General features: G+C 33.5%; 2 protein-coding genes, 1 non-coding gene and 1 pseudogene across 3 annotated transcripts; 2 read left to right on the forward strand and 2 right to left on the reverse strand.

Moving 5' to 3' along the window:
• The first annotated feature begins 247 nt into the window (after positions 1 to 247).
• On the forward strand, positions 248 to 320 carry TRNAR-CCU (transfer RNA arginine (anticodon CCU)). Its single transcript has one exon. It is a non-coding gene; the product is annotated as a tRNA-Arg (tRNA).
• A 1,844-nt stretch (positions 321 to 2,164) lies between these two features.
• On the reverse strand, positions 2,165 to 8,465 carry LOC145584352 (oligopeptide transporter 4-like; annotated as a pseudogene).
• Positions 8,466 to 9,478: 1,013 nt separating this feature from the next.
• LOC145586588 (serine hydroxymethyltransferase 2, mitochondrial-like) lies at positions 9,479 to 15,432 on the forward strand. The gene is made up of 15 exons (XM_081643465.1): positions 9,479 to 9,654; positions 9,752 to 9,802; positions 9,949 to 10,035; positions 10,985 to 11,106; positions 11,238 to 11,314; positions 11,622 to 11,746; positions 12,409 to 12,501; positions 12,937 to 13,029; positions 13,140 to 13,337; positions 13,629 to 13,733; positions 13,846 to 13,911; positions 14,024 to 14,101; positions 14,556 to 14,667; positions 14,756 to 14,866; positions 14,978 to 15,432. Exons 1-15 carry the CDS (start codon positions 9,565 to 9,567, stop codon positions 15,124 to 15,126), a joined length of 1,557 nt encoding a protein of 518 aa, XP_081499591.1. The 5' UTR covers positions 9,479 to 9,564; the 3' UTR covers positions 15,127 to 15,432.
• Positions 15,433 to 15,507: 75 nt separating this feature from the next.
• LOC145586590 (CBL-interacting serine/threonine-protein kinase 8-like) lies at positions 15,508 to 20,884 on the reverse strand. The gene is made up of 14 exons (XM_081643466.1): positions 20,311 to 20,884; positions 18,913 to 18,975; positions 18,553 to 18,624; positions 18,350 to 18,457; positions 18,192 to 18,266; positions 18,049 to 18,102; positions 17,831 to 17,956; positions 17,458 to 17,547; positions 17,143 to 17,265; positions 16,879 to 16,998; positions 16,603 to 16,719; positions 16,410 to 16,466; positions 16,241 to 16,315; positions 15,508 to 16,009 (listed from the first exon to the last, which is right to left on the reverse strand). Exons 1-14 carry the CDS (start codon positions 20,467 to 20,469, stop codon positions 15,902 to 15,904), a joined length of 1,347 nt encoding a protein of 448 aa, XP_081499592.1. The 5' UTR covers positions 20,470 to 20,884; the 3' UTR covers positions 15,508 to 15,901.
• Between the last annotated feature and the right edge of the window lie 1,348 nt (positions 20,885 to 22,232).

Below are 22,232 nucleotides of genomic sequence, written 5' to 3' on the forward strand. Positions count from 1 at the left end.
ATAATTAAATTTTTCAAAAAAAAAATTAAATTTGTATATACAGACCACAAAGTCATGACAATTAATATCTATAATTATGTAATATGAACAACAAATGATTTATATATATTGTATATTTTTTTTACAATGGTAAGAAAGAAAGAAAACATTAGGAAACCTTGTGGGGAAATTTATTTAACATGATCATTCTATAATTTGAGATGAATGAATGTTTATGTACGGATTACATAAAAAATACTACATTATGGCGCCTGTAGCTCAGCGGATAGAGCGTCGGTTTCCTAAGCAGAAAGTCGTAGGTTCGATCCCTACCTGGCGCGTTTTTGAATATTACAACAATATGTTGACATGATTAAATTTTGCTGTGCGCCTGTGCCCCATTAGGCCATTCCATGTTATTTTACCCTGGTGCAGGACTGGCAACTGATAGATGTTTGTTTTGCGACTCGTATTTGTATTTTTTTTCCCGTAACAATGTACGACTACAATACTACTGATTGTATAGTAACCATGTACGACTGTACGGGTACAAAGTACTACTGATTGTATAATACTACGCAGTAGAAATGAACTGTCAACCTCACAAGGCCACTTGAGCAAGGGTTATGGTTCTCTACCCAATCCATATAAGCAATGCCATCCAAAAAAGTAGCTTTGGCAACAAAATATCAGAAAGACCAACTTCCATCCTATAAACACAAGCAATGCCATCCAAAAAAGTATCTTTGGCAACAAAATATCAGAAAGACCAACTTCCATCCTTCAAATGTTGTATTCCCTTAATTATTTTTCAACAAACATAAATAAAAATCTACAATAATACTTATTATAATACTACGTATGATCAACCATGACAACAGCTAATCATTTCCTCTACCACACAATCAAAATCCTGAAAGAGTGATGCTGATCTTCAGTCCCCACAATTTAATTTCAACATAATTATAACTAATAATACTACATTCCCTCCTTTTGTTTTTCTTTTCTCTTCTTTCCTTCATGTAATTCAGCAAAAAAAAAATTTCTTCATTAATTGCTGTCAAAATTGATAAAATACACGAAACAGATAACGCGAAAATGGAGGGGGATTCATCAACATATCCTATCAGAGAAGACATTGAAGGGGGAGGGAAAAGAGTTGGATGTGGGGGCTGCTTGAAGATGAAGCTTCCAAATGTTCCAATCAAATATATTTGGAAGAAAGGTAAGAATTACATAAAGCAGACTAGTAAAAGCTGCAGTAATGCAGTAGCAGCAACTAATGTTTGTATTCCTCAACCAAAGAAGGCCTTATTTCATGATGATTTCAGGTATGATGCATTAAGCTATGCCCAAAACTTTAATGAGGGTGTAGTTGAATATGATAATCAAGATGATTATGATCATGGGTTTTCTTCCAGATATGCTGTATCTTCAGGTTATAAACAAACTGGGGCACTAAATAATTTATGATTATTGCTATTATTGTCATCTATAATTGTATAGAAAGCATACAATATAGTGATATACAAGTGTTAATTATACAGGGCATTTATTTATTGAAGATGTGATTTTGTCGTTGCTGTACTTTTTATGCATGAAGTAATACTATGTCGTCTATGTGCTGTATCTAATTATTTAAAAGAATAGATATGTTTGGTGAACTTCGAGAATTCATGTTTATAGCTCCTAACAAGCACTATTGACTATTGAGATTAGAAAAATCGAAACCAAATTATTGCGAATAATACCTTGCAAACGAGCTCTTAACAAGCTTATAGTATGACATTAGCATCACACATTGGTGAAACCCTCTCACAATCCTTAGTAGGAGGAGAATTTTTGAGGAATAACATGATCGACATTTAAGTTTTCGACAGGTTTAGTGTGAACTGATTATACTGCAACAAATTTGCAACGGGTGCACAAGTTTTTTGGGTTATCTGCAAGCATAACAGAATTGTAGCAGAACTTTCTATAACACAATATTAATGTCAGTTGATGCTTGTGATCTTTTATAGCTTGCTATAAGTGATTATTTATACAACTTAAAAGATGAATGATAGATGGAAGAATCAAAAAGAAATCTTCATAGAAAAATAATCTTGTTAATTTATAAGTACCTACACAAGATAACAACGCGGGGCAAGTAACAGTCCTAATATGAATTCTCCAAACTAAAACATCAAAATACAGGGCAACCATCAGAAACTGCCCCTTTAGCAGTAGGGCAACTAGCAAGGTCACAATATTCAGACCCAGAACCCCACCAAGAAATGCCTCCAACCTTTCCAAGGGCAAAGTAAAGGAGTAGTCATAAAGGCCACCCCTGCATCCAAGGCCGCGGAGAGAATATAGTTGTACTTCTGCCACCACTTCTTCCTGTAACGCAACACAACATAGTTGAAGATGAACCCGATCAATATCCAAGTGGTGAAGTTAATGGCTGAGGCGGGGGGCATGTTGCCTGTTGAACCAAGGAGCACAGGCAAGTTGATGAGCGCGATCCACTTATGCTGAGGGAATGCTTTGTGTAACAACCATATAAGAAGAGGACCTACAATTCCCACTAGGAAGAACCAATTTATGGATGAGTAAGTCCCCAAGGATCCAAACATCCTTCTTGGTCCGAGTAAACCCCAAATGACTGATGCATCGAAGAATACATTGTCGTTTGGACATGTCCAAGTGCTACCTGGAGGTAGGAGCTGGTCTTGGCATATGTGGGGGACTGTGTTTAAGAAATACCATGCTGCTAATAAATTGACTGTTCCTGCAATAATAGTTCCAATGAACTATGGTGTACAAAATAGACCCTATTAGATTAGTCATAGGGTAAAAGAACCATGTTTCAGAACAGATTTAAAGTGAAATAATGATTAAGTAAAGCTAAGATTTTTGATTAGATGATGTGCTTTAAGCCAGAAATAAATTATAGGACATATTATAGTACAATAATCAATACGTACCTGAACCAAGAACATTGATCGTGGAGGGACCTTCATGTAATGGCCGAGCTTGAAATCATTAAGGAAGGATACAGCTTGTGCCATACTCATATAACCATATGTTTTGAAGCAGACATTAGCTATAGGTCTTCCTGGTAGAATCAAACCCATTAGATACTCTGTGATGACATTAAGCCCTGGTGTCTGCATGTGGGAACAAAAAATTCCTATCAGTACTAGTTGTTATTTAGAACCTCGTCGTTCATATGGTTGAGACGTGCCACCAAATACCAATTGCCCGCACTTCAATAGTATAACTAGTCACCTCAATACCAGATGGTCACATTGAAAGATAAGGAGTGGTTCTAGTGTAAGTACTTCATATGTTATAGATCAGTATAAAGGTAAAGGAGGTTCTCACCTGATTAGTGGTCGCGGTAATAACACTGACAGGAAGGGTGAAAAAAAAGGCAAGGCCTGCAGCAAAAATGAGTGCCCACCATGGCATTTGGATTTGATCTTTCATGAAAATGCAAAGTACCAAAGAAAGAGCAAATGATGCGACTAGTAGAATGTAAAACCACCAGTTAGGAATGTCCTTGTATCTCTTCATCAACTTGTGTGTATATCTTCCTTACGGCTTGATGATGCTCTGAATTGCTTATATATGTCCCTGCATAAAATAATCGAAACTAGTTTTAAGTCGAACATTTAATCAGCAAAAATTAGTTTTGGTCATGCAAAGTGCACCAAAGCATAATACACTTTACCCTCATTTGAGATTATTTTCAAAAAACTAAGGTAGACTTGTAAAGAATACTTACTTGCCATTGAACAACGCAACATGAGTTAGAGTAGCCACAACAGCAGCAAACCCAAGGCCATAAGTAAGCGCGAAGAACATACTCAAGTTTACTCTTCCATACTTAGCGTACGCACCCAAATCAAGCTCAAACTTGTTATTCACAATGGCTCTAACATCATACCTCGTCCCAGCAGCAGTAAACAAATGTGAAGAAAAGAAGGGAAAAGTCTTCGCATTATACAGATTAAACCCCCAGTATGCAATTGGTATAATAAAGTACATGATCAAAGCATAGCCCGCAGCTATGTTAACTATAGCGAAAAATGGAGTGACTAGAGGGCTGCCATTGAAAGCAGCTACGACGTTCCAGTCAAAAGCAAATGCCCCAATTCCAAGTCCTTTAATTCCTGAACCAATCTGGTGAGCTAAGACAGATTTTGGGAAGGCCAAGCAAATAATTGCAAGATTTGATATTGTTGGGAAGAGGTAACCAGGGACTAATTGCCAGGAGAAGGCGCATATTAGTGCTATTGCAAAGAATTGGCTTCTTGTTAGGCTTTTATCTGATTTACTGTCTTGCTTATCGTGTAGTGCCCTGCAAAATACCAAATCATATGGTGAGTCCAGAGATATAATTGTCATTTGTCAACTTCCAAAATGTTTAGCCGAAGTGTCAAGGATTCAACACGGAGTAGTTTAGGAGACCTAAAAAAATGCATGCTTACCGGAAAAGTGAAACTTGAACAAGACTACCAGGCCACCACATTTCAGCAGGATCAACCACATACTTTCTTAGTATTCCAGCCCAACCATAACCAAGTACCTGCATTGATACATACATAACATAAATACTCGTACATTATTATTTTTTCAGACATATCACATATGATCACTACAAGTTTTATTAATTACCTGTATGTACAAAGATTTTTTATTTGGTTCAACTAAGCTAAATGAAATTATTAATTACTTAGATATAATGCATGGTATATCAAAGTTTTTGTTAAGAATTATCATTTTAGGCTTTTCACCATATGATTAATTATAAATCCTCTATGAAACTTAAAGGTAAAGTTTATCTAGTTACATTTTTTTTGAAGATAAATACAAGGGAAATTGTTCCATGTACTTTAGGTTTTGAAAAATGCACCGTGTACCCTTGAAAACTTTCAAATGCACCATGTACCCTTGAGGTTTGTAAAAAAATGCACCACATACCCTGATCGTCTTACAAATGCACATATCATTGACTTATCAAACTAATATTATGCCCACGTACAAACTGACTCATTTTTAGTACTTTATATATAAAGTAAAACCGCCTAAAAGCATAAATTACTTCAAAATTTGAAATCCATCGATCATTCTAAATCCTAAACTTTAAGGTGTTAGACTATGATTTATCAATTAAGTTTGCTTGATAATTAAATGATTTAGCATTATATACTAGCTTTACACTGTAACAATTTAATAGAATTTGATGCTTATAGCCTATATGGGGTCTCAATTTAACAAATTTATCATTTGTTATATGAGTCTAGGGGTATTTGGTACACGTTCTTACAAACCTTAGGGGTACACGGTGTATTTGAAAGTTTTCAGAAGTACACGGTGCATTTTTTAAAACTTTAAGGGTACACGAAACAATTTCCCTAAATACAAAAGTAGTATATTGCAACAATTAAGACCTAAAAATTCCAATAGATATGTCCTTTAAAGAGAAATTGAAAAGGGCCAAGAGATACATGGTGTGTGGGATTTCATTATATAATATCATAGTTAATAATTTCATGAATTACTCCATAGTAAAATTTAAATCCACATAAAAGCCAAGGTGTCTATAGTGTTGTTTCATTAATAAAAAAATTAATAAAAAAACATCAATAATGTTGTTTATTTGTCCTCAAAAGATATTTTATACACCTAAATGTATAAATCTTACTGATATGCCCTATTCACAGTGCCTTTTAAAATTTAGATACTCGAATGTAACATTCACTAAAAAAACAGTTGTAATTGATGAACAGAAATTAAAAATGCCTTTAAGTCTCATATAAGTCTTACTGATATGCCCTATTCACAATGCCTTTAAGTCTCCTCTAGTAAAGAAAACCGATTTTGACAAGGAATTAGGTTTAAATCAGTAAAAATGTAAAATCATGAACAAACACAATCAATAAATTAAAAAATTCAATTATAGTAGAATTGTAAATTAATTCTTTAAAATTTCAACAATTTATTAATAATCAACAATAAGAACAAAAAATTATTTAAATCTATCATTAGCAAGAAACAAAAGAAAACAAGATCATATTATGGTAATTAAATAAAAAATAAAGAGTAAAAACTAACCTGAGTAGTGATAATAAGGATCCAACTAGCCAAAAAAGTAATCTTCCTCATATAAAACACCTTAATAATATCAACAATACCAACAGCATAAGCAGTACCACTCCCCAAAGCAGAACCAGCATTAGCAAACATAGAAATCAAAACATGTTCCTTCATATTAAACGGTCCAGGGTTAAACGAAAACTCCCATCCTCCCAACTTAAACTTTCGAGTCGTAATCGTACGCTCCATTAACCTTCCTATAGGCAGCGTCGCAACCTGAATAGTGATCATAGTGATCACCAATGGTTGGTCTTGATAACTGAAATATGTATTCAAGAATGAGAGTAATACACATGAAATTATTCCTAGAAACCACATTCTGAAGGTCCATACTGGTAATGTGGGATCGTCTGTGTTTGATACTGTTAATCTAACTTCTTCTATTGGTGAATTTTCTTCTTCTATATATGTTTTCGGTTTCCACCATTGTTGTACAGTTTTTTTTTTTTTTTTTTTTTTTTTTTTTTTTTTTGTAACGTTGGTTTGAACTTTGAAATGTGTATTTTTGCTAGGGTTTCAGAACTTTTGTTTTGGGTGGAATTATATACACCGTAGTTTTGAGAGTAGGAGGATTTTTTTTTTATTTCGTTTTATTCTTTTTAAGGAAAAATAGGAATTTGTTGTATGATAATATTCTTTTTTTGGTTGAAGATAGAATCATACAGAATCTTTTTTTTAGAAGATTTTATCTATTGATTTTTAGGCTTTTAGCCGAAAACAACTTAGGATTTGACTTTTTAATAGGAACCAGCTAAAATTGATCACATATTCATATTCCACATTGATGATATTTACTGTTATATCCCTATTATATACTTATTGTAGTTCTTTTCTTTTTTTTTTTTTTTTTTGTTGTGATTTTTATTTTCAACATATGAAAATATGGTTAAAAGTAATAGCACACACTGAGAATATTTTGTATTTTGATATGTAATAGCAAAAATTTGTGCAAATTAACCATATCAATATGAAATCATGTCTTTTGTTTTTACAACAAATACTAAATTAAAAAGAATTCATCTACATTATAATGCTTGAATTGGAACTTAACATTAGGACTATAGGAGTATAATTTTAACCTAAGCGATTTCAATAAACCTAATAGGTATTGCGTTATTGTGTTTTGACAGACTGACAGCAATAAACCTAGCTATTAATTGGCTGTAAGAAAATATGGTGAAAATTGCAAAAACTGATCATATTCCATATTGGTGAGGATGTACATTCTTATTATTAACCAAGGTGATTTTTTATTTTGAGCATAAGAAAATATGGTGAAAAACTGAAAACTAACTTAATTGCGGATGCGGCCAAAACCATTGTCACATACATTGTGTTTGTGTACATAGTTTCATTTGTAAAGTTTTGGTGAATGTTTTTAATTGATGGTCAGTTTCATTTGTTAGTTTAAATTGATTGTGTCCAAAAAAAAAAAAAAATAACAACTTTGTTACCAAGATTTTGGAACCAATAAACCAATTTTATTAATACATGTATCTTAGATAGTGTTTAAATTAAGGTCCTGTCAAAAAAAATAATAAAAAAAATTAAAGCATAATATTTTAATATTGAATTCAATGTTAAATGGTTGTCAATAATTGTATGGTGGAGGCATATACAAGGTGCTCATTGTGCATACGATTAACATGAAGTCAGATCATGAAATGAAAGTAAATTCAAAAAACATGAAGATTAACTCCAATGAACATATACACTTATGAATATAAACACCAATGAACATATATATAACATCATCTTATTGTTATACTTTCTTTGTTCTTTTTTACTTGACCCGTTTCTTTTATCACGTTTGCCAATGCAAAACTTTAGCTATCAATAACTTTAATTCTTCATAAGTAAAAATTATAAAAGTTATATATTATGATAGTTTTTATTGAGACGAATTCAAAAAAATCTAACATAAATATGTTTTTCCTCACACATTATGCAAAAAAGACAGTCAAAAGAGAGACAGTAAATAGTGTAAAAGTCAAAGTGGATCAAGTAAAAAAGAAAGGATAAAGTAGCTCTTATGTTCATTGGAGTTAGTCTTCATGTTCTATTCTAACACCAATAATCCTACTGTATGCCTTTACCGTGTTAATACATCCTTATTTTAAAACTAAATAGAGGATTGAGATTTCTCTCAAATCATCTAAAACAACAAATCTAGGCTAAGCTAGCTAGTTCCTTTGAGGCCATATATTTCAATAACCAGCGCAATTCGTCGTCTACGCAGTACGCACTACATGCACTCAACCTCCATTACCATTGAACCCAAAAGAAACATGTACAAGACTAGGTAGTCCTATTACGTATATGACTCCTGTCAAATGCATCGCTTGAATTTGGATTGGAGATTTCCAAATATATTCATATCATCTTTAAGTTAATAACATTTGAGTTTTAGATTACTAAGTGAAAAATGTTTGTTGATGCCTTTTTCGAGTTTGAGTTGACCCAATGAGATAATTAATAAATTACAAGATATCCTTTTATTTCCCTAATTGAGTAAAAAAAAAAAAATATAGCCATCTAAGTAGGGGTGTCCATAATTCGGATTAAAATCGAAATGCAATCCAATTCAAACCGAATTCAATTCGGATTGAATATGAACTTTAAATCGGATTGATTGGATCATTTTTTTGGAAATTCGAATTTTCGGATTGGATCAAATTGACCTTAATTGGATCCGAACTAAATAGAAAACCAAATTATAATCAAGCATGTATTTGTAGTCACCTGTGTGCTGTTAAAAGTTGTTGTCTTAACCTGCTCAAAGTTGTTGCATGGAGTAATTGTTGTAATCTAATGGTGTTGCTTGTAGTATTTTGACTTGATGTTAAATAATTTATGTTAATTATGACTATTTTCAAGATTTGTATTAATCTTAAGGATTGAACAAAATGTTAATTATAATTGCATTCTTATTTTTATATTATCGTACTAATCTATTAGAGGCTAAACATTTACGTATATTAATTCGGATTTTTGAATCGAATCCAAATAATCGAATTTCAATTTGGATTGGATTGGATCAGATTGGGTTAGGAGAGTAACTCAGATTGAATTGGTTTGAAAATTGAAAACCGAATAATATTTCGAATCGGATTAAATTTGACCTAAATTCAAACTTAAAACCGAATGGACATCCGGATGAGTAAAAATTAAGTGAGGTAAATTATACGACCCTCCAAAAATAGAAAATGAAAACACCTGCTCAATCAAGTAATCAAAATATCAAATCCAACATAGTAGGTGGAGGTCCCACCAATAACAACCGCACCAATCCACCAACCCACTGAAGTCTGAAAGTAGCAAAGTGCCTGATTGCTGACATCAACAGCCACTGCATCTCCACTCCCTTCCCAATCAACCGCCACAAAAAACTCAGAGGAGAGAGAATATCAGCCACTTTTAGAGAGAGAAAGCGCGGCAATGGCGATGTCAATGGCGCTTCGCAGACTATCCTCTTCTTCTTCATCTTCCTTTCGTCCTATCTTCAATGGCGGTTCTTATTTCTACATGGTTAATATTCTTTTATTTCATATTATAAACTTACGCATTATCATTCTTATTTGAATGTATGTACATTTTCATATTTTTTCTGCATTTTGTTTGGCAGTCTTCTTTGTCAAATCAAGCTTCTCTGGATAGCAATCGATCTCGTGTTAATGTAAGTTTTAATTTCTTTGTCGAAATTTTACATTTTTATCGTTTGATGTTTATTGCAATATGGTGATTTAGGGTTTGGTGATTTGTATCAATGGTGATCGTATGTATTAATTTATTTATTATTAATTTTTAAATTTTTGGATTTAGTGGATAAAGCAGCTGAATGAACCGCTTGAGGTTATTGATCCTGAGATTGCAGACATTATTGAGCTGGAAAAAGCTCGGCAATGGAAGGTAAATTAATTACTGAATATTTATTTATTTATTTATTTTTATATGGTACTCCGTATTATGTTTGTAAGAGGATTTTCTTCTTTGTGTTTTGAATTTTGATTGAGTTATATTGAAAATTTGTCCATGAGGATTTTGCTCAGTTCTGTTATGTTAATGATGTTTTTGAGTGTTTCGTTTAAATGCATAAATGCGAAATGTGTTGCCAATTCATTTCATTGTTTACACCATTGTTGGTATCTTGCCGTAAATTCGTGTTTATGTATCACCATGGAAGGAAGATGCAACTTGTAAGCCACCGTAATCTGATAATGGAAGTCCAAACTTCATGTGATGTAGATTGAATATACCATATATGTGTACATTTAAGGCTTGTTTGGCATTGTTAATGTAAATTGTTAATGCAACTTCAGTCTCAATTAGTTTCCTTTGTACATAGAAAAATCACACTAATGCAACTCCACTCTCAATTACTTGGGACTTTGGGAGAGGGTTTGTTTTACCATGGACTTTGATTTCTTTTCAAATCACACTAAGGGGGTGTTTGGTATAGTAATTTTAGATGTAGGAAACGAATTCAATTAAGTGTTTTCATTTCTAGTTGTTTGGTATGGGTTAAAAGTAACAAATACCGTTTCCTAAGGGTAACAAAATCCCCCAATTTGTTACCCTTGACAAACCAGTGGAAACAAAATACGTTTCCTTACTCAATCACAATCTACTCAAATTGTTTCCATTCCACTAAGATACCAAACATATAGTAAAGATAACGTTTATCATTATCCTTTTCCCTACTTATTTGAATCCTTTCCGTTTCATTTACAATATTTATACCAAACACCCCCTAATCCAGTATCACTATTCATTCATTCGTAATACCTATTAATCAGGTTGACCTGAGGAATTATTGTTTGTTTCTGGTCTCACATTGAAAATTTATGGGTGCCTATAGGGGCTTGAGCTTATACCGTCAGAGAATTTCACCTCTGTTTCAGTAATGCAAGCTGTTGGTTCTGTCATGACTAACAAATACAGTGAAGGATATCCAGGGGCTAGATACTATGGAGGAAATGAGTATGATAAAGCTCCATCTTTTATTTATTTATTTATTTATTTTATTTATTTTATTTATTTTATTTTTTTTTTGTAGCGTAGCTACGATAGATTATAGTTCCTTGTCTCATCTTAAGTGAAATGGATATCAGGTACATTGATATGGCTGAGTCATTGTGTCAGAAGCGGGCATTGGAAGCTTTTCAACTGGATCCTGCAAAATGGGGAGGTGAGCACATAATTGCGAGCACATGTCCAGAAGTTGTATAATAGTCGCAAGCTATACATTCCACAATCACAACATTTTTGCACGAAAAATGTGTCTGAACAATTGGGATATTTAATTGAACAGTGTACTTCCAATATTGTGGATGATATTTCTGATTAAAGTCATGGAAAGGATTCATGAAAACAGTCTCTGTTTTGTATTCATATTATGAGGGCTTTCATAATTTGCGATCAATGGTACTCCTTAGTTCTTGCATCTAGCATCATGAAGCACATTCTTTTTTTTTTTTTTCTCATTATTATTGCAGTCAATGTGCAGTCTCTATCTGGATCACCAGCCAACTTCCAAGCTTATACTGCACTTCTGAAACCCCATGAAAGAATCATGGCACTTGATCTACCTCATGGTGGACATCTTTCGCATGGTTATCAGGTGCTCTAATTTTTGTTCAATGAAACATTTGTTTAGATTTTGGGTGTGTGTGCGTGCATGTGTGCAAAATTTTGGGGTTTTGTTAAGATTTATCAATTAAACAATCATCAACTATCATTCATGCTGGTTTATATGTGTTTTATTTTTAATAAACAAATTACTCTCAACTCAAAGAAGACCTAGGCATTGCTTTCATTTTGTATGTTGTGGCCTCCAGTTTGCTGGAAGAACTCATTACTCACTACTTAAACTAAGTTATATTCCTCCACTTTTCCCAGCTTCCTTAGTAAGTGAAATATAAGTTTCTAGATCACATGTTAATAGAATTGCCATTGGAGACTATCAATCTTAATAAAAATGGCATAGGCCTTCTCTACATATGTTCATATATTTAAAACTACTTCCGTCCCTCTCCGGATTGGTGATTGAGCTTTCCAAAACAGCTGTAAAATTAGTTGATTGGTTTTGAGTTAAGTTGGCTAACTATATACCATGGAGAATTGTTAAAGTTATCCTTCGTCAATTTGGCTTTACTATCTGAAATGAGGAATTGTTTTTTTTTTTTTGACACAATAAATGAGGAATTGTTGTAGGTCTGGCTTATGAGCTTTCTTATGCTCATGTTGAAATGCAGGCTCAATCATTTTTCTTTTTACTTGCAGACTGACACCAAGAAGATATCAGCTGTGTCCATATTCTTTGAGACCATGCCATATAGATTGGATGAGAGCACAGGTTACATAGACTATGATCAGGTACTCTCTTTTTGAGACTTGTATGCTCCATGTTGTTTTTAAAGGGAAAAAAATCTAGTTTTTGGCCAATTTGCTGTGGTGTTCCAGCTCTTCCTTCTTTTGGATTAATGAAAAAAGGACAGCATTCCTCTGGTCTTGTTAGATGTCACATGTTAGCCAGGAAAACATGGATGTACATGTACTATTAGATGTTTTATAAAAGTTTATCTGTAAGTGAATTTATAACATAATGTCATTTGTTTCTATTGAAGAATGAATTACCATGTGCATAAACCATACTTCGTATTTCTCTATAGTGTTGTTATCTGATAATCTAATACTCTTCATAGTTCTTAAAGTTTAGTACGGATAAGTTTGTGACTAACTTCTTTATTGAAAAATATATTCCGTGTCATTAAAGAGTATATTAATTCTTGTCAATATAATTCTTTGCAGATGGAGAAGAGTGCCACTTTGTTCAGGCCAAAATTAATAGTTGCTGGTGCAAGTGCTTATGCACGCCTATATGATTATGCACGGATCAGAAAGGTGCACTCCCTTAGCTTATTTTTTTTGTTTCTGTAGTCTCATTATTTCCTCATTCACTTCTATGTCTTGAAATGAAAGGTATGATAAATTTTTTTTTTTTGATCCAATAGGTTTGTGACAAGCAAAAAGCTATCATGCTCGCAGATATGGCACATATCAGTGGGTTGGTTGCTGCAGGTGTCATTCCATCTCCTTTTGAGTATGCAGACATAGTGACAACTACAACACATAAATCTCTCCGAGGGCCACGAGGAGCAATGATATTTTTTAGGAAGGGTCTAAAAGAGATAAACAAGAAAGGGCAGGAAGTGAGTTTTTGTTTCTTTGACAAGAATAATCTGCATCAATCCATTCATTTCTGTCCCAATTATTTGGCTGGACAATATTCAAACTCTAATTACAGAAACATTGTCTCTGTAATGTTTAAATGCTGAGATCATCCATCCATTGAGGCTTATTTGTAACCTCTGTTCATTCAAATTCCAAATTGTTATTTCGGGCTGGGGACTAATTGTTGACCAGTTCAGTAATGAGAAAATGGGTGAGTAGATCATTTACATCAAGTATATGAATTCTTAGTAGTTGAGTTGTTGTTGCAGGTAATGTATGATTTTGAAGACAAAATCAATCAGGCTGTCTTTCCAGGACTTCAGGGTGGACCACACAATCACACTATTGCTGGCTTAGCTGTTGCATTGAAACAGGTCTATCTTGAATTTTGTATATGAATTTTCAGATCAAAGATACAATTTCCAGCTTGTAATGTATGTTAATCTAACTAATTTTTACTCCATATAATTGCTTTGTAATGTTCAGGCTAGGACTCCAGAATACAAAGCCTATCAAGAGAAGGTGCTAAGTAACTGTGCTGCATTTGCCCAGGTACATCAAATCAAAACAAAATCCCTGAGTATTTTTCTTCATATATCAATTCATTGCTATTGTGGTAGGAAATCCCCTGACAAGGCTTGGTCCAACACTATTGATTTTGCAGAAGCTGGCTGACAATGGGTATCATCTGGTTTCTGGCGGGACTGATAACCATCTAGTCTTGGTGAATCTGAGAGACAAGGTGAATGATCTAATTTTTGTATTTTCATGAACGTTTGTGTCTACAGGTTATTTGGTCCTAGATAATGGCTCATGGTTTTGCATTTTCTCAGTTATTAATTTATGTTGATATTGACATGGCTGATCTCCTTCAGAACCTTTAAACTGCTATAAGGGTTGTCCCTCAAGTTCCAAACTAGAGAATAGTGTCACTATCTCTTGTTCGAGTTATAGAACTGCTTGGAGGCTATTTTTAGTATTAAGTAGGAAAATTTGCATGCCCCTAATGTATTGTTGCAAATAACATGCTATAATTTATGGTGTTTCTTGGAAAGTATATAATAATTGATTTTGCATTCCTCTGCCAACCCATGGTGGGATTTATGGACTGGAAAGGTGTGGTAAAACCAAGTGGGCTGTCTACAAATTATTAAAATGTAACCTTTGTTCTCTTTTCTTTATTTTCCCATGGAAAGGGTATCGATGGATCACGAGTTGAAAAGGTCATGGAAGCAGTTCATATTGCTGCTAATAAAAATACAGTTCCTGGTGATGTGTCAGCCATGATTCCTGGAGGCATCCGTATGGGTAGGCCATCGTCACCTATCAATATATCATACTCCTATGAATTTTGAATCTCCATTGTCATCAAATAAATGCTCTTTTGTTGTCACAGGAACCCCTGCGCTAACATCCAGGGGATTTGTGGAAGAGGATTTTGCCAAAGTGGCTGACTTCTTTGATGCTGCTGTAAAATTGGCATTAAAGATAAAGGCTGATACAAAAGGTTCGTATGTCAATTTGTGCTTTAATTACCCCCATGCTCATCTTTTGCCATCCACAATGAAAGTGAATAATGAATGATCTAATGCTGTCCATCTGAAACCTCTTTTGAAAGGGACAAAGCTGAAGGATTTTGTGGCTACCATGCAATCAAATGACAACTTCCAGTCTGAGATCATGAAGCTGCGTCAAGATGTTGAGGACTTTGCTAAACAATTTCCGACAATTGGTTTTGAGAAAGAGACGATGAAATACAAAGAGTAGACATTGCAGTAGCGAAAGTTCGAGAGCGTTGCTCAGATAATTGGTCAGACTCTCCAGTGGAAAATTGAACAGGCTATAGTTAAGTATCGGCAAAACAACTATTTGAAAGGAGAGGATCCAAGTATACGGCAGTATGATATTATTCAGTATGAATTTGCATCAGGCATGTATCATGACAGCGACAAATTAAATGTCGCCAATATTAGCAGTTATTTTTTACGTATTAGTTTATCACTCTTTTTTGGTATTAAACAAATAAGCAAAGAATCAGTATTTTTCTTAATAGAGGAAGCTGAAATTACTGCACTACACGTTCAATCATCAGGGACTTTCCCTACATTAAACTAATAATTACTCAATAGAACACACTGTAACATTAACTTATCTAAGACAATCAGCTCACTATTATATGTATAACAAGCAAAGAAGCAAACAAAATCAAAATTCAGCATTTCTTCATATTAAGCAAAATTTGTCTGCCTTTCAAAAAGTAAAGAAAACCCATGAGATTTACAAAAACCATAATTTGTATTAATTAAGGTCATACTTAATTTCCTCAAAACTATGTAATATAGTACAGAAAATTCTATAGCCTTTTCTCCCTAAGAAAAGATATACAAACATCATTTGGAGTGAGTTCTGCTCTTCAATCCCGAGTTAGCTACACTGCTGTCTCTTAGTTTTCTTTCGTGGATCCAACTGATACAGATGTGGGAATGTAAGTAAGCTCATCACAATCCAAAAGCCTCCTAATTATTCTGAAGTAAGATCAAGGCTACAGACGCTTTCTACCCATCTTGTTCTTGCCAATTCTTGATACCCCCGAATCATTAGGAGGCTTCCAAATTATATCATCCAGATTTTCGCAGAAGTTTTTGTAAAACTACGACATGAAAAAGTAACAGTCAATTGCATGATTTTGAGAAGTAGCACTGCTGCGCTAATAGTATTCCTCTGAACTATAAATGACATGGCATAAACAGCAGTCCAGAAAATGTAGAGCAATTGTTGATAATAATTGGGGAACCAGAGATGAAATACTCTCTTAGGTGTCCAATCACTCGACAAGTTAACTGCTAATTAAATCATAAGAAAAGCAAGTAAAAAAACTAACATTGAGGTACTCATTAGGATCACCGGCAACTCTTTGAATATCTACCAACAAAAATGTAGGCGCAACTTCAAATACCTGGAAAAATGAATCTAAACCAGTTCCAACTTCCCACCAATGAAAAGAATTCAGAACATCAGAGTAACCAACCACAATGAAGAGGAAGACTTACTTCTAAAATCACAGTGATATTTCCAGTCTTATTAGCTGATAGACCTTCAATCCTCATCTGACAGAAAAAGAGAAAGAAACAAATATTATTGCTAGCAAACATAAACAGCAAGCATAAAAAAAATGTCACCACCAAATAACAGATCTAAGATTAAGGTTGAGAAAGATTGTTAAAAGCTCCTAGGACTTCCTACCTTATAGTTCCGTATATGCGTCTTGAAACCCATTGATTGGGCAACTACTTCCATACTTGATAAGACAACTTTTTCTGGCTTTTGGGAAACAAAGCGTGTTTGATGTTTCACTGAATCCTGTTAAAGAGTGAAAGGATACTTAAATTTAAGCAGTAAAAAAGAGATGATAGGTTCAAGATAGCAAAAGTAGGAAAATGTAGTGAAATACCACACACAGAGACATGATAGGTTCAAGATAGCAAAAGTATAAAGGAGCCAGGAGATACAGCTTCATACCTTGCCTTTATCAAACAAGGATTGAAGATTTAATCCCTGTGATAGAATGATAAGGTCAAATGCATTGAGAATCAATGGCCCAGCATCATCATCTCCATGTTGCTGATACTCTTGCTGATTCTGCAATAAAAGTGACATCATACCCCGTATGAAAAGATGAACTAAGATAAAATTAAATTTAAATTCAGGGAATGTGATGTGAATTAGCCTCTCCTATCTCAGATGAACTAAAACTAGGGAACCAAATTTCAAGTTATTACTGACCTCAGTCTCATCGAAAACAGCATTTATGTCATCCAAGTTGACATCTTCATATTCAATATAACTCACAGGAGTATAATCTTTTTTGAACCATTCATCATCCTTAATATCTTCCATCCTAATGCGCTGCAGAGAAGAATAAGAAGAAAAGAACATACAACTCAGAGTTAAATACATAAAGTCACTGAAATAGTCTGACAAGTAAAAACATAAAACAAATTGTGAAAAGGTACTAAAAGCTTCATCAAAGTGATCAGGTTTTCATATGCTTGTATACACTTGAGTACGCACAACTTAAGTTTGACAGAAAAATCTTACGCTTTGAGGATTTGGGTCCAATATTCGCTTGATTAAAGATTTTGCTCCCATGGAGAACCAAGAAGGAAATGAAAAATCGGCATTTGCAATCTGCAGATCAGAAATGAAAAGTCAAGTGTGAAGATGAATTGAGATAAAGGGAACAATGCCAGAATAATTTTAATGCTTTGATACTTGCTCGTATTACATGGGAGAATTCATCAATGAAAAACATTTTTATTAAAGGAACAATTATATCCAGCAGGATTAGAAGAAGAAAAGGATCAAGTATACAGGGGGTCAATGTTACCAAAAGTCTGATAGCTTTAACAAAGGATCAATGTTAACAAGGAAGTCATATTAACTCCAATGAGTCCAATCAAAATGTTCATGCCTTACTGTATAGTGTCGTGAGTTCAAGTTCGTCAAATGGGAGATAACCTGCCATCAAGACATAAAGGATAATCCCACAAGACCATATATCTGCCAGAGCACCATCGTAGCCCTTGTGATTGAGAACCTAGTAGACGATTTGAAGATAAATTATGATTTAGGAGTCAAAAAAAAAAAAAAAAAAAACATATATAAAGTAGTTTGCTGAAGTGCCTTTACCTCTGGCGCCACATAGTTAGGAGTCCCACAAGTAGTCTTCAGGAGACTAACGCCCTAAATAAAATAAAGCCTAGTGTTAATCATCTAAATATATAACATCTCTTAAACTGGACAAAAAGTCAAAAATATTATGATATATATACCTCCGGAGGTTGTGCACTAAGTCCAAAATCAGATATTTTTAAATTTCCCTGGGAATCTAGGAGAAGATTTTCAGGCTGGACAAACATAAAAACGGATTTTAGGATGCTCATAAAGCAATATCAGCAAAATGGTCGTTTTGATAACAATAGAAATTCACCTTCAAATCCCTATGGTAAACCCCTTTGCTATGGCAAAACTCTACCCCATCAATCAATTGCTGGAAATATGTGCGCGCTTCCACCTCGCTGAGTCGTCCACGGTGAGCCTGCAGGGAAGTACAATTAGCAAAAACTCAAAAACAAAAACTCAGCACAAAACAAGGTCATATCTCAAAACAAAAACTCAGCACAAAATACTTACAATTTTATCAAACAATTCACCACCCGTAATGTATTCTAATATGATATAGATCTTGGTACGACTTGCCAGTACCTGCACAGTTGACAACACCAGCTTATTTCAAGGACATTTTGCAACCTCACAAAACACAAAGCATAATCTATCTACAATAATTTTTTCATGGCCCCCTATTATTTAGGGTAAACCCTTCTAATTCTGTAAGCAAAATTCTTCCATTAACACTAGTAATATATTCTTCTACTCCATTATTAAGGAAAAATGTATTCACAACACACAGCCTATAAAAATTATAGCACACCAGTCATGGAATACAAACTCTGCTTCACTTATGAAAAAATACTCTGACCAAAGCATCCTTACCTCATGTAACCGAACAACATGTGGATGCCTAACAAGTTTCATTATGGTTATCTCCCTTTTTATCTGCAAAAAGGCAAATATGCTCAGTGTGTAATGGTACAATCAAGTATAGTGAAAACTAACGAGAGGTGAGATGCAGGGAAGTACAATTAGCAATATGGTGTAACTTCCAAAAGATTAGAGAGCATAGAAGCAGGATGAGGAGGGGTATGAGAAAGAAAGAAAATCATATACTTTGATGCAAACAAATTCATTTTCATACAATCCTAAGCAAACAAATTTGGAACAAGCCATACAATTACATTTAAGCAAAGAACCAGCAACAGACACATATCAGCAATAGAAATTAAGTGTCTGATTGTTGCCAATTTATGCAAATATAATCTTCAATTACACATCTCAATAAATCATATTATGTTACAGTATAATAGTGCCACAAAGCTCGAACATAAATAGGAAAAATAATGCATAAGCAAACTTCATCTTCTATGGCGAACAAGTAACAATTAGGCATAGATGCAGAGTGGTGGTACTCTTAAGAAAAATTAAAAGGTGTTCAATATCATCCAGTTGATACTTCTGAAAATTCATATCCACAAAGTATGCACTACACCTAACAGAGCAGCAAATTATGGGCGTGAGCCTGTGAGGTGGTACTGCTTTACTAGGAATGAGCCTGATAAAGCACAGACTTTCACTAGGTTTGCCCCTTCAAATCACGGTGCGAGGCTAGCTAAAAAAGGTAACAATGTTGAGATTGGTCTAACATAGAAAGACTACAGAACTACAAGAGTCACAAAGCCAACTAATATTCAAGGCTGGATCCTTACACCTTGATCATTGCTAATGGCAGGTGAGTAGAGACTTGGATTAGCCAGATTACAAAATTTTATCAACTAATCAAAATTGCTTCTCATTATTAACCTACTTGAGAAGCAACCACCACCAACTCATTAAGTAATTAGGGTAATGTAGGAAAATCTTAAATTTTAGGAATTCACAATGATATTCACAAAATTGAAATGCAATTTCCTCCAGAAAATCAAGTAATCAACCCTTTATAATGTACTATCCCTTAGGATTTGATTGTACTTTCAAGAACCAATTACAACAACATTAGTCAGCAGGTGGTAATTAATCTTTGACTAGGCTCGACGACGGCCTATCAGATATCAATGCAAGTCTCCATCCAACATACACAAATCATCTACTATGCAACATCAACACATATATTATAAGCTCGATTACGCCTTTTCAACTAAAATCACAAGAAAAACACATAACAAGTCAAAAATCAACCAATTCCCAACTTAATTATAACCCCCACAAAATTATCATAGTGGATCTCCCAATTCTAATTTTTTTACTTAGTCAAATAACGATAAGAGAGGAAATCACCTGCTCAACCATCTTATGCTTAAGGATGGCACTTCGATCAAGAACTTTCATGGCAACACTTTCACCAGTTTCTGTGTTCTGAGCAAATTTCACCTTAGCAAAAGTTCCTTCTCCAATTGTTCTTCCTATCTCATACTTTCCTACTTTTCTCACCACCATCTCTTTCTCTCCTTAATTTCTTACTCTAGAAATTCAATTGTCCAATTTGGCAGGACATACACAAAATTCTCTCTTTTTACTTCACAAACAGCATAAAATCAAAGAGTAAAGATGAAGATTTCCTCTTTTCCCACCGATCTTGAAAAAAAAATACCCACAATTATGAAATTTGATTGATACCCAATTTCTATAATAATTTAAAAAGATTAAAAAAGATCAAAAAGCTAACAACTTTAAAAAGTCCTGCAAAAAATAAATAGAGTCCTGAAAAATTGGGTTTTTGTTTTCTTGTTTAATTGCCAAATTGCAATTGGTGGGAAAATAAAGTATGGGTTTAATGAAAATTTTGTGCCGAAAAAGCATAGAATATTAAGCATTAAACATGAAAAATGGGTTTGGGGTTTTATAGGTTGAGGGAAAGCATGTTGTTTTTATAGGTCTATGTTAGGTTGGATTTTGGTGGATATAATCATATAAATGCTCTAAATTTGTTTTTTTTTTTTTTTTTTGTTTTTTTGTTTTTTTTTTTTCCATCTATAATTTATTTTTGTGAGAATAATTAGTTAATTACTACGTAAATTTATTGATTAATTAAATAAAGTTAACTTTTTTTTGGTTTCAAAAAAAAAAAAAAAAAAGAAAAAAAAAAAGAAGTTAACTTTTTTTTTAAAAAAAAAAAATTAAAGATGTGGGAATCGTTTACAGCATAAGTGCATAACCCCAACCAAGAGGAAGACTATGTTTTGGTAGGTTGCTATAGCTTTAATAATTACCCTACCTGTCCACAAGATGTGTCCTCATACTCCTCAATTAGCATCTCATCACTAATCACTATTCATTATTCATTAAAAGACATACCATTTACATACTTGTATTTCATTATGTATTTTACGTTAAGACTAATCCAACACTGTTTATAAAAAAAGACTAATTCAACAATATATTATACAATAACATTATTATGGCCCTATTCTTTTCGGCTTATTTTCAGTTCAGTTCAGTTCCAATCAGTTCAGCTCCTAATTTTCTTCTCTCATAAAATATTCAGTTCATCTCAGTTCAGTAAATCAAAATAAGCCCTATATAACAGAAAAAAAATATGTCAAAAATAATAATAAGTAAATAGTGAAATAAAACCAATATGTACTTACAAAATAGAGGAAGTATGACATAAATTTTACTAAAAAGAGAGAAGAAATAATCAGATGAATTTGCATTCAATCTAAAAAGAAAGTAGAGATAAAATACTATGGAGTATTAAGAAAAATAATTCTATAACTCAATCAATAATGTACAAGAAAAATGCAGCTATTACCTTAGTTATAAATTATTTGAAACGATTTAATATAAAGTGTAATTACAAAATATTTAATCATTACAAATAATTTAAAAAGGAGGTAATAATAATTAAGGGTAGAGGATTAGATTTTATTGGGGATAAGGAATCAAATTATTATTGGTTTAGCTTTTGACCAACTAACATGTCATCATGTCATGGATATGTGGTTGATTTGACTACTAAGTGATTAACAAATAGCAATTAATCCAATTAAGCTAATGTCATAATGTGTGGTTGATTCGCTTACCATAATTTAGTTTCTTAATGAATCATATACGTCAATGAACCATGGTACCATTACATTTCACAAATAAATTTTCCAGATCATCCCTTATTCCCTTCATCTAAAGAGGTCCCTTTCTTCTAGTAGGATTTCCTCGTTATAATGTCAAAGTTGTGTATGATTGTAGTGGTCTTAAATTCA

This window comes from Chenopodium album, chromosome 16 (assembly GCF_948465745.1).
Source record: "Chenopodium album chromosome 16, dcCheAlbu1.1, whole genome shotgun sequence".
Lineage (NCBI taxonomy): Eukaryota > Viridiplantae > Streptophyta > Magnoliopsida > Caryophyllales > Amaranthaceae > Chenopodium > Chenopodium album.

What these genes read in the sequence shown, in the direction of transcription:
- LOC145586588 (XM_081643465.1), top strand. Translation starts at nt 9,565, where the DNA reads ATGGCGATGTCAATGGCGCTTCGCAGACTATCCTCTTCTTCTTCATCT. An exon ending in GTTACATAGACTATGATCAG is followed by an intron (nt 12,502 to 12,936) that starts GTACTCTCTTTT and finishes AATTCTTTGCAG; the next exon opens with ATGGAGAAGAGTGCCACTTT. An exon ending in GATAAAGGCTGATACAAAAG is followed by an intron (nt 14,867 to 14,977) that starts GTTCGTATGTCA and finishes CTCTTTTGAAAG; the next exon opens with GGACAAAGCTGAAGGATTTT.
- LOC145586590 (XM_081643466.1), bottom strand. Translation starts at nt 20,469, where the DNA reads ATGGTGGTGAGAAAAGTAGGAAAGTATGAGATAGGAAGAACAATTGGA. An exon ending in ATGTTGTTCGGTTACATGAG is followed by an intron (nt 18,625 to 18,912) that starts GTAAGGATGCTT and finishes TCAACTGTGCAG; the next exon opens with GTACTGGCAAGTCGTACCAA. An exon ending in ATATCACTGTGATTTTAGAA is followed by an intron (nt 16,316 to 16,409) that starts GTAAGTCTTCCT and finishes TCATTTTTCCAG; the next exon opens with GTATTTGAAGTTGCGCCTAC.